Here is a 12,781-nt window from a genome sequence, read left to right on the forward strand (position 1 = left end):
ATAATACAAGGCTTTCTTTACCCTGTAGGATCACTGTGTTTTAAACTCCAGCTCTTCAACTCTGACACAAAATCAATAGATATGAGTCCCTTTGGAGACCTTTTACTCCCTAAATGTTAAATTGAACTTTAAACGTTTCAGTTGAGAAGGATCAATGGATTTTGCTGGGAAACAGAGCCAGGGTTTCTGCAACATGCCTGAAAAGAAAAATCAATCGTAAAACATAATATCACCTTATCGAACAGTTTCAAATTATCTCTCTGTTGAGCTGGGATTAATAAAGTCTCAGTGTGGGTTAAAGTATGAATTTACATGCAGAACAGTTTATTTGTTTTGTTGCAGATTAGAACATCAAAATCTAATTTCCCATATGAAAGATGTTGAATTTACTGCTTCTGCTTTAAATATCTCTACTCTTTGCTTTAGCATCCATATAAAAAGTCTAACTAAGAATACAAGTCGCTGAAGCACTAAACCCATATAGTAATATTTACAGTACAAAATGTGAAATAGCTTCAGGACCTGCTTTAGAAGTGACTAACAGCTGAACTGCTGCAGGTAGGGTAATGCTGATTTGAAGTGTCACTACTGCCAGCCCCACCAATATTCTTAAAGGAACAGGGACACCAAAAAACTAAAGTGTTTTAAAGTAATAATAATATAATGTGTTTTGCCCTGCACTGGTAAAACAGGTGAGTTTGCTTTAGATATTCTACTACAGTTTATATAAATAAGCAGCTGTGTAGCAACTCCAGCTGGAAAAAAAGGACAAACATGCACAGGTTATATAGCAGATAACAGATAAACTCTGTAGAATACAATGGAATTTTATATGTAATCTGTGCCTTTTCTCCTTTTTTCCAGCTTGAATGGCTGCCCCATGGCTACTTAACAGCTTATTTATATAAACTATAGTAGTGTTTCTGAAGCAAACACACCGGTTTTACCAGTGCAGGGCAATGCTAGATATTTTGTTTGAATTACTTTGATACATTTTAATTCTTGGTGTTACTGTTTCTTTAACTACAACTGCTACTCTGTTTCCCTCCCACCCCAATGTGTGGAGCCCAGGGCAGTCGTTCCTATCTTGCCCTCGCCTAGAAAGCTCTGCATATGATTAGAGGAGTTTTTGGTATATTAAATATGTTTCCAGCCCTGCCATCTGTAGTAAAAAAAAAAAAAAAAAAGCGTATTTCCTTGCTGTTACATGTCGGCAAAAAAGGTATTCCCATAACGGAGATATAGAGCACAAATAATCATTACTAATTTACTACCATCTTACCACTACTAATTTTATTCAACACTTTATATATTTTGTTATGCAGAACAAGACCATCAGCCACTCTAGTGAACATGTTATGGAGCCCAAGGTCTTTGTTATAGGATAATGGATATCAGTAGTTTAAAGCTGTCAGCTGTTGAGTTATCAACACACGTTAATAAGGAAAAGCCATTCCTAAACTCAGGCTCAGAACTGTACCATAAATTTTATAAAGAAAAACTATATTGTATTTACCAGTGTTTTAAGCCCCGGTCTTCTGTGGTAACTGAATGTGTAAGTGTTCTACACTCTACTATATCTAATTAAAGGACCCAAACATAATTTTGTGTTCTTTCATTTTGATATGTTTCTGAAACTTTTTAATTGTTCAGTTATAAAAAAAAAAAAAAAAAACTCTGAAAAACTGTTATACAACATTGACTTAGCATAAAACCAACAAACTTAGGTGACTAAAAGATAAGGTTCTAAATGATGATACTATCTACAGTTGATGCCTTAGGGCTCTGGCACACGGGAGATTAGTCGCCCGTGACAAATCTCCCTGTTCGCGGGCGACTAATCTCCCCGAGTTGCCATCACCTGCCATCCCACCAGCGAAAATGTAAGTCGCCGGTGGGATGGCACACGTGGCGGCGCGATTTCGGCAAATCGCCAAAGACTCCTCGCGAGGCAACTTCAGCGATTTGCCGAAATCGCGCCGTCGCGTGTGCCATCCCACCGGCGACTTACATTTTCACCGTGGGATGGCAGGTAATGGCAACTCAGGGAGATTAGTCGCCAGCGAACAGGGAGTTTTTTAGCGGGCGACTAATCTCCCCGTGTGCCAGAGCCCTTAGAGTGTAAGCTCCACTTTATATAAATAAACGACAGTAACACTATTACTAATCGTATGCATGCACCAAATCCAGCCAACTTGAATCAAAATCTTTCAATTCACAGTACTTCAAATGTTCAGTTAACTGGACATTCCAACTTTTTATTCACAAATGATTTTTTTCCCCTTAAATTTGAATATGTAAATCTGGCTTTGTATTTGTTGCTGCTTGTCTAAATCCGTCTAAATTTGATATTCGGCTGATTCAGTGCACCCCTTTAAATGGATTGTTAACAGATTATACAATATAAATAGAATAAACCACATTTTGGTTTCTTGTAAAACATAATTACAAAAACAGGGAAACGCTAGGAGATGGTCAAAAGGTTTGCAACAATGTATAAAAATACATGTACAAGTACAAAATACAACTAGTGCCCCCACCACGACACAACAATGAGAACAGTTGGTGGAAAGTCCTCAGAACATCATGACAGGTCACCTAACTAAACATTTCATCTCTAAATTTTAAAACAAGGATGCAAGAAGTGGAAACAAAAGTATCAGTAGAGAAGAGAAAGTTGATAAATTCCTATATTCACTTTCCCTCTCCTACCCAGCACACTGTACATGAATGGGTTCCAGATAGGAGAGCAAGCTGCTCATTCTCCAAGCAAAAGGCCCTTTCTTCCAAATACACAGTGAGATACAAAAGAATGCGCTGCCATTGGCTGTCAATCGAAACTGAAAATGTTTGCTTGCTTGAACGTTCCCAGTGATTATTTAAGCTTCTGTATAAACAAGAATTTAATCACTGTGAGCTTTGAGCACTATAAACATTTTGATGAGATCACGCTTGTTATTGGATTTATCAGGTTTTCTTCCAGATGTTGGCAGCCATTCAAATCTCTTTGGTGCCTCTCTTATTTACTGGTGTGTGGCAGCCATTGCAGCAAGAGTGGAGACAGGCTGCCTTACATTGTTATCTCAGGTGTGGTACTTATTGTTCCTGCGGTTTCACTGGTGCAATTAGCCAAAATAATATCATTAAGAAGGACTATAGGATAAACATATTTCTACCATCAAGGAAGCAAGAACTTTCTAGCAGTTCTCAGCCACATAACCGCTAAAACAGAAAAGAGACTTAGCCATTAAAGTGACACTAAATTGTCATTTGCATACATTTAAGTTTCACCATGTACAAATTACAACACTTTATATATATACCCCCTCATTTCAGGGTACCATAAGGTTTGGGACAAAGAAATGGTAGGTATATTAAAGCAGTCATGATTAGTACATTGCTGCATTTCCCTAGAATGCAATGCCTGCTTGAAGTCTGTGATTTCTAGATATCACCAGGTGCTAAGTATTGTCTCTGGTGATCCTCTGCTAAACCTCTACTGCAGCAACCTTTGACTCCTTTTGTTCCGGGGCCTTGTCAATTCAAGTTTCTACTTCAGCAAATGGAAGGCATGGTCAATTGTATTTAAATCAGGTAACTGGCTTGACCATTCAAGAATTTTCCATTTTTAGCTCTGAGAAATTCCTGTGTTGGGATCATTATCTTGTTGCAGAATGAAGCACCATCCAATGATTTTGGATGCATTTACTTGACCTTAAGCAGATAAGATATTTATATACACCATCAGCAATTACATATTCAAGGAGTGTGCCAGTACCTGTGACAGCCATACATGTCCAAGCCATAACAGCCCCACCACCACGTTGAACAGATGAGCTGGTCCATTGGATCTTGGGCAGTTCCTTTTGGTCTCCACACTTTCCTCTTGCTATCACTCTGATACAGGTTAATCTTGGTCACGTCTGTCCATAACCCTTTTTCCAGAATTCTGCAGGCTCTTTTAAGTACGTTTCACAAACTGCAATCTGGGCGTTTTTGTCACTAACTAGTGGTTTGCATCTTGCAGTGTAGCCTCTGTATTTCTGTTCATGAAGCCTTCTGCAGATAGTAGTCTGATAAAGTTGCACTCGCCTCCTGAAGTGTGCTTCTGATCTTCTGTCATCAGTAGTGAAGGTCTTCCTTGGCCTACCATTCATACATACATACATACAGAGCTCACCAGTGCATGTGTTCTTCTTAATGTTATTCCAGACAGTTTATTTTGGTAATCCTAAGGTTTGACTGATGTCTCTAATGGTTTTATTTTTATTTTTTAGCCTCATAATAGTTTCCTTGACTTTCGTTGGCACAGCTTTTCTCCTCATGTTGGCAACTATAGACTCCAAAATGTAGAAGCAAACCGTGCAAGAAGTGCGCTAATGAAACAATGCAACACACCTGAGTAATCACAAATTGTCCTATACATTATGGTGTCCTGAAATGAGGGGGGACTATATATAAAGTGTTGTAATTTCTACACTGTGAAACTGAAATGTATGCAAATAACTTTAAATTAATGTCTGGAATGCACACTTCAGTCATGTCTGAATTGTTTATTTAAAATTTTACACTGAGGAGCAGAGGGGTAAATCAAAGAAAAATGTGCCTTTGTCCCAAACATTATGTTTATTTTAGTCAAAACATTAGTTTTGACTAATATGCTGAGAGTATTAGATGCAGGTGACAGGGGTCCACCAGAAAACCCTAGACACAAGCCCACTCACCAACTACTTTTCCTAATCTCTTAATTTAACTTCTTTATCCTCCAAGTCTCTTCTCTTTACATACTATCATTTTTCCTAGACCACAAGCCCACTCTCCAAACTAATTTTCCTACTATCCTTATTTCATTTCAAGGGGGTGCAGAATGAAAAGCAGCCCCTTCTTTCTTACTGGCCAGTACTGACACAGGTGCATATAAGCATTTGTGGCATGTAAATGGAAGACGCTTACATGTGCCTGTGTCAGTTAAGGCTGATAAGGAAGAACGGAATGTGTTTTGTGTAGCGCTCCCCTGTGGTGAAATGCAAGAGAATTTCACTGCAGGGGAACACATGGCAAAACATCTGTGTGTATGAACACTAAATAACCCCCAGTAACTTTATGAGTGACAGTTATGTTAGAGCACATGACAATGTTCTGATAGGCTAAGGCACTATTTACATTTGTCCACCAGCCTGTTAGAGGCTTGCTTTACCACAGCGTCATTTAGCAAACTGGTTCTACTTCAGGGATCAACATGGGTTAATAACCAGTAGACTGGTGAAAGATGGCTGTCACTTAAAGGAAAACAGAACAATGTGTTTATATAGGTATAGGTGACACATTCCTACAAAAACCTGAAAACGTCAATATCCCTTTTAAAGTTTGTAACTTTATCTACTAAAATATTACTTTACACAAAACAAAACTTATAGAAAATGAATGGCAGCTGAACACTGCTTTGATGCACTTCAATACTTTAAAGACTCTTCCATTATTGGGAAACTAGTTATCCAGAATTACAGGAAGGCCATCTCCCATAGACTCCATAATTACAATTTTTAAAATTGATTTACATTTTCTCTGTATTAATAAAACAGTACCTGTACTTAATCCCAACTAAGATATAATTAATACTTATTGGAGGCAAAACAATCCTATTGGGTTTATTTCTTGATTATTTAGTATACTTTAAAGGAACAGTAACACCAAAAAATGAAAGTGTATAAAAATAATTATGATATTTTGCCCATGGGGGCAGCCATTCAAAGGAGAAAAGGCACAGGCACATAGCAGATAACAGATAAAGCCCCATTATATTCTACAGAGCTTATCTGTTATCTGCTCTGTAACCTGTGCCTTTTTTCCTTTTTTCCAGGTTGAATGGCTGCCCCCATGGCTACACAGCAGCTTACTTATATAAGCTATAGTACTGTTACTTTAGCAAATACACAACTTTACCTGTGCAGGGTAACAGTACATTATATTTTAAATACTTTAATACACTTTCATTTTTGGCGTTACTGTTCCTTTAAGTATGGAGATCCAAATTACGGACCCCAGGTCCTGAGCATTCTGGATAACAGGTCCCATACCTGTATAGAAAAAAAGGCTAAACTGCTGGAAATCCCAAGTTTAATACTGAAGAAATCTCCTTTTATGTAATTTTTACCTTGATTTTTTACTTCAGCAAACTCTTTGTTATATTCATCTAATGTTTCTCGGAGCTTCTGATTCTCTGTCTCTATATCATGCATACGTTGAACTTTCAGCTGGAGTTGCTGTCCCAGATCCAAAGCGGGTACTGGATCTACAAAAAAAGACAATAATTTAACTCAGTGAAGTGCAGACATGCTAGGATGTTAGTCCTGAAATATGTTTACAGGGTAACCCTTTTGAAATAAAAAATAACAAAAGTGGTATAAAGGTGATACCTTTATTGGCTAACTAAGATAACCATAGCAAGCTTTCAGAACATTTTAGTTCCTTTTTCAAGCTTGAAAAAGGAACTAGAATGTTCTGAAAGCTTGCTATGGTTATCTTAGCCAATAAAGGTATCACCTTTATACCACTTTTGTTATTTTTTATTTCAAAAGGGTTACCCTATAAACATTTTGACTGGCTAACACGGTACATCACCTTTTCCTGCATCCTGAAATATGCCAATACAGGTAAAAATAAATCAAAATCTGCCGACTTTTCAAAGCTTTCCAAAGCTTGAAAATGTGTGCATTTAAGTAATTGTGTTGAATCACTTTTAGGACATCATGGAAGGCAAACTATTAAAATAGAGTTATATAGTCTGATGTGAGTTCCATGCCAACTTTTAGAGCTGCATACTAGCTGGTTCCACCAACATATGGCAAAACATGACGATAGCATCACATCCATCTAAAAAAAAAGGAGCTTTGTACTAATAAGCATTACAGAGGAGTTTTGCATTTTAATGCTGTTACAAATAAAGCAAAGTGGTTTTGTAATTATTTCTGGTTAGTTCCAGGGATGACTGTAAATGGTTAAGGGTAGTTAGGGCCTTGTGTAGATAAGTACTGCCAATGCTTGTGCAGGCTGAGGGTATGCCAACTTCACAGTCACTGCTCATGCTGGAAGATGCAACATCATAGATGGATATTACACCTTCCATCAGGCCCAGATTTGTGGGAAAGCCCCAGAAGCCTGAGCCTAGGGTGGAATGCTGCTTAGCTGCATTAGTGCTGGAGTACTGGGGACAGGGCACACAGGAGATAAATTGTGCCTCTGCTGGAGCCTCATTACAAACCAACCTTGTCTCATATTCCAAAAATAATGACTTTTAAAATGAATTTGATCCATTCTTTAAACGCTCATATAAAGCTATGTAAGCCAGGTTGCTGATTGCCTAAACTACAATGCCAGAAAATATAGTATATTAATATAAAGTAATAATTTCTCTGTAACAGATAAAAGTGAAGGTAAAGTTCCAAGGGGCTAACCTAAAGCTACTGCTGAGAAACTTAGCAACTACTGCATTACACCATCAAAGTTAAATTCATTTTAAAATTCAATTTAAAATAACTTTAAAAAAAATATACTGAAAAGGGTCACATGAAGTTATTTTCACCCCTTATCTTCCACAAGCTGCTTACCAATTTCCTTTATATAGCTGAAATGGCCACCACACATTGATTTCCAATATTAAATTAGCGGCTCAGCTGAATTCTTTGGGAAACACATGATAGCAGGGTGCTTGAGAAGAGCAGACTTTCATAAGATTATTGAATACATGTCTAATGAGGGCGCCAGGTTTAATGGTAAAAAGGCAGCAAGGATTTAGTCTCATGCCGAGGAATGCTAAACATCAAACTAAATGGATCAACAACAGTGTACATTAGCTAGCTCATTTAACTTCAAAACAACAGTCACTCATTTTTTGGACCACCCTCAGTCTGAAAGAACATACTGTATATCCGTTAACACATTAGGCATGGACACATGGTTTTTCTCAGCAGTCCGACCAGAGCTGGAGAGCTGATAGGACTATGACACTATTGGGCTCTCTGCATGATCAGACTTGTTTTATGGGAAAATGTTCCAGCTACCACAACCCTGTATTGAATAGGTTAAACAAAGAGTTATTGTATTTCATTCACATATAATTTGGACTGGACCCAGCTCTCGCAAATAGACAGTATCTCATATTAGAAAGGAGACAGACAGTCGAGCCATCTAAATACTAGTTAGGAGATCAGTAAAAGCCTGGTTGCTGGGGTAATTATTAGGTAATGACAGTAGTTATTATATCCGGAAGTGCGAGGATTCATGATAAAATAAGGAACTTCTATCAAAAGAACAGAAGTAAAAGGGAAAAAATGACCCTTTAACTATGGTAATAATTAAGCAAAGACAGTAGACCAATATCTGAGATTCTCATACAAGCGAGTGCTTGAGTTACAACGGAACTGGAAACTTTTACTCAATGAATCTTGTATCTAAGGACACAAGTTATTGTATCTTATACCTGCACAACAAAAAATAAAAAGAAGAAAGTTTTGCGAGTCATTATCTGAATAAAACTACAGCCTGGACATCTGTGGAATACTTAAACTATATTAAAGGGATGTTTCACCTTTACGTTAACTTTTAGTAGGTTATAGAATGTCCTATTCCTAGCAACTTTGCAATTGGTCATCACCATCATTATCATATACAAAACATTCTAGCTTTAAAATGGGAGTCACTGACCCCAGCAACAGAAAATAGATTGATCTGTGAACTTACAATTGTATTATTATTGTTACTTCTTATTACTTATCTTACTATTTAGTCCCTCTCCCATTCATATTCGAGTCACTCATTCAAACCACTGCCTCGTTGCAAGACTGAGAAAACTGCCTTTTAGTGTACTGATAGGTTGTAGGTATATGTATATATGCACTGAGGGCCATTTCAAGGAGGACCTGGTGGACTTTTGTTTTTTTTTCTCAACCCAAAATTACAATATAACCATAGTTAAAGTAAAGTATTTTGTATCACGCACTAATTTCTATTACAGGTACATACATTAACTGATGCTTTTAAGGAGACTAGCAATAATGGTTTGATAAAAAAGAAAAACTGCTTGCAGTTCTATCCAAGGACCAGTGTAATGTAGTAAAAGGTCTCTCATAACTGAGCAAGAAGCGATGTAATATTAGTGTCCCTTTAATATCTGACTGTGCTAGCCACAAGCTAATCTAGTTTTACTCTGCCATTCACACAAAGAACAGTACAAGTTAATCCTGCCTTTTCGCTGCATTAGAATGGAGATGAATGAACCCCTTGTGTGTTCAGTTCATGCTATGGCACCACATTCCTGCATACGTTACTTTTTTGCCAGGGCACTTAGGGCTAATATAATCATAAGATTACATAATTAAACCAGCTGTCTCATTATAGAAAATCAACTGGAATTCAGGGCCTAATTAGTCATACAGCAATTAGCATGCTGATGAGCAACTGATGAAAAGCTGCCTGGCTTTCCAGTGTGTCAAGACCACCCAGTTATTTAGTGGGCAGAAATAAGCAAATGGTAATAGAGAAATGGATGCCTGGACAAACGCCGTCTGATTCAGACTCGGCTATGTTTTCTGTTTTATTACCTCAAGCCCCACACTGAAAGGCGATCTGCTCAATCAAGCCATCGGCTTCCTGCGTCAGTCCACAACAGAGCAACCTGATCTAATTTTACAATGAAAACAAGGACACACAAAGAGGTCAGTCACATGCGCTCTGGATTCTGTGCAAAGCTAAACACGGCCAATGCACAGGAGGCTGCTCCCTGGCAAATTATCGGGAAGCTTATCAGGAAATAGAAGAACCAAGCAAAGAGGTCTCCTGAGAAAAAAACAGCCTTAAAAATAAAGAGAGGAAATATGCAGGGCATTTATTTAGCAAATAACAGCCCAGCACAAGCTGCTGCTCTGTCCTGACAGCCTCTCTGAAAATAAAGAACACAAGGGGTCGACTTCCTTTTCAATACACAAACACTGGGCCTTGCTTCAAGACGTATAAGCAATTTACTCTAAATAAAACAAAAATAAGGCAGGAGTCACACACAAAGCTCCACTGATAGGAAAAAAAAATATATATTTAAACTTTACTTGTAAGTAAGGAATATATATCTGACATACTATTTGACCAGGCAACTCCTGGCTTTTATTATTGTAGTAAATCAGTTCTATTTACTAGTTAGGGTGATGTCCCACAGGGACAGCTGCCCACCGTGGGTTAGCTGCCCACCGTTAATCTCAGCAACTGTGGGCAACTAATCTCCTCAAAATGCCTTCCACCATCAATAAAGTGAATCGCCAGTGGAAAGGCATATGCATGTCTTCAAGTTTCTGAAGTCGCACAAGGTTTCCTGCAGGAGGAAATAATCTAGCAACTTCAGAAAATGAAACAAAGCTTATATATATATATATATATATATATATATATAAAGTTTGCAGCAGACAATTAGTAAAACTCACCAAAGGGAGGCCCAGGATTCTTTAGCAATAGGAGCAGAACATGTGTATGAGAAAACTGACTACTCCAAGGACTGATGTGTAAAAAATTTATTCTCACATAGTAGTCATGCATTTTGTGCTCCACATGGCTGACAGGTGACAAAATATATAATACCTTAAATTTTATTAAAGGAACAAATGTTTTAAAGTAATACAAATATAATGTACTGTTGCTCTGCTAAGTTTTACCACTGTAACTATATCATTGTTAGATAATAGTATAGATAAGCAGCTGTGTGGCCATGGGAGCAGCCATTCAAAGGGAAAAGTACATAGTAGATAAGCTCTGTAGAATACAATAGTGTTCTACAGAGCATATGTTATATGCTCTTATAAAAACACAATAATAATATTTCTGAAGGAGACAGGTTTCCCCAGTTTACCAGTGCAGGGCAAAAGTACATTATATCTTAATTACTTATATTAGTTTTGGTGTTACTGTTCCTTTAAGTTATCCATGCTTAAGGGTTCAGTATATGCCTCCGATCAAAAATATAAGAATGCTCTCCTTGTAAGGTGTCATCTGTGGGTGTTCTGACAATAAGCCAGTGAGATACAGGGGCATATTTATAAAATGATGTAGTAACACAAATCCAGCACTGCTTTTCACAACATCAGCTGGCATATTCCCTTTTATATACAGACATTACCAGAAATTTTACATATAGGATTACACCAAAGGAAAACTAAAAAGTTATTTTACATGCCTGATCTTTATAGACCTACTACTAGTGCTTAAAGGTGATTATAATATCTAAGCTGTTTGTAACTAGATCCCTTCTGCTTTATAAATGTATGCACTTTTGGTGTATATGACTAATAAAACATGGCGCAAGGGAAAAGCATAGGCCATCTGCCTGGGTGTTTGCTTGCAACAGATCAGCAGCAGTTGCATAATATTAATATTAGCCTAGAAGTGCTCCATACTACCTTGTGCCAAAACAAGATCTGTCAGCAGTTACAGTTTCCCAAAATAAGTAGCATTTATAACAGTGTGGATAAAACAAGAAGAAAATACACAAAAACAATTATTTTAATGACCATTCTGGAAATGGGTTTTGCTTGAGAAACCACCACTTTAACCTGCTGAATTCTATTCTTACCATCGTTAACACATGCCTTAACATTGTGTAAGTAATGAATTGGAAAACTAAATGAATGAGATTCACCATGAAAAGGCAAATCCTTTCTAGGCCTGGCTTCTATGTACTATATCACTGTCACCAGGAAAGGCAACCAAATCCATTTATAACTGCTCACAAGCCATAAGAGGTAGTCTCCATCACTTGGCTGTCGGCTTTATATTACTATGCATTTTATGTGGAAAAACGACACTCTGCAGTGGAAAAATTACTAGTACATTTTCAAATTTGACAAGGTTTTCAGTAAAAAAACAAACATACTTAAATATGCAGCTTGTTATTGAAGTGGAGTTCAAAGGGGGTGGAGCACACAAAAGTTACAGAGCCAGGAAGCTTATAAAATCTTTTATATCTAATTTTTCAAATTAAGACTTGTTTAACATGGCCAATCTTTCAGCCTATCTCATGTAGCTTAGTACTGTAAAGACAAAACATATAACCCAGCATTTCCACTTCAAATGAGCAGATCTGGGCCTGATTTGGTCATATACATAAGTGGTCAAACTGGGCTAATTGATCGATGGCAATCGGATCATACACGGGGGCCTTCAGTCCAGTCGTCTGAGGACTACATCAACATGCCAATCTGTGTATGGCCACCTTAAGAGGGAGAACAACCATATTCTGCCACCAATGGTTTAACTCTCACAGAGGATTATTCATTTTATTTGCATTTTCCTAAAGCAATAAAGATGCATATGTGGCTTTACCCTGTGGGAGAAAAACACGTATTATGTCTTAGGATAGACATAATTGGGCCTTTAGACACGTTTTATTTGAAATTCCCTTTATACAACATATAGCTTGTCTGACTATTTACTAACAAGCACACCATCATAAAGTGTTGGTTTGGGCCAGAAAACTGCTTGTATCATGAATGAGATCTCTGTCTAAATGATCTGACAAACGGGTCCATCTACTTTCTTCCAGTCTGCTTCACCTGAAAGAGTCAGTTGTCTGAATGGGAACAAAAGAATAAAAAATGGAAAAACAAATAGGTTTGCAAAACTTTTCAAAGGAATGGTTTCCTTTCAGAAAAAGGGATCACTCAACTTACAGAATTACAAATCATTATTTAACAGCATTCAGGTGAAAATATTTTTTTACTTCTTAACACTAAGCTATGGGTTT

The 12,781-nt window shown here is 37.4% G+C and overlaps 1 protein-coding gene across 4 annotated transcripts in view; it reads right to left on the bottom strand.

The window, feature by feature from the left end:
• cux1 (cut like homeobox 1) overlaps window positions 1-12,781 on the bottom strand; it is a 196,784-nt gene that overhangs the window by 107,124 nt on the left and 76,879 nt on the right. For all 4 annotated transcript variants that reach the window (XM_031896763.1, XM_031896762.1, XM_031896761.1 and 1 more), the window contains exon 5: window positions 6,155-6,292. In XM_031896763.1, coding sequence (XP_031752623.1) covers window positions 6,155-6,292 — 138 coding nt within the window. The remainder of the gene's footprint in view (window positions 1-6,154; window positions 6,293-12,781) is intronic.

This window comes from Xenopus tropicalis, chromosome 2 (genome assembly GCF_000004195.4).
Source record: "Xenopus tropicalis strain Nigerian chromosome 2, UCB_Xtro_10.0, whole genome shotgun sequence".
Classification (NCBI taxonomy): Eukaryota; Metazoa; Chordata; class Amphibia; order Anura; family Pipidae; genus Xenopus; species Xenopus tropicalis.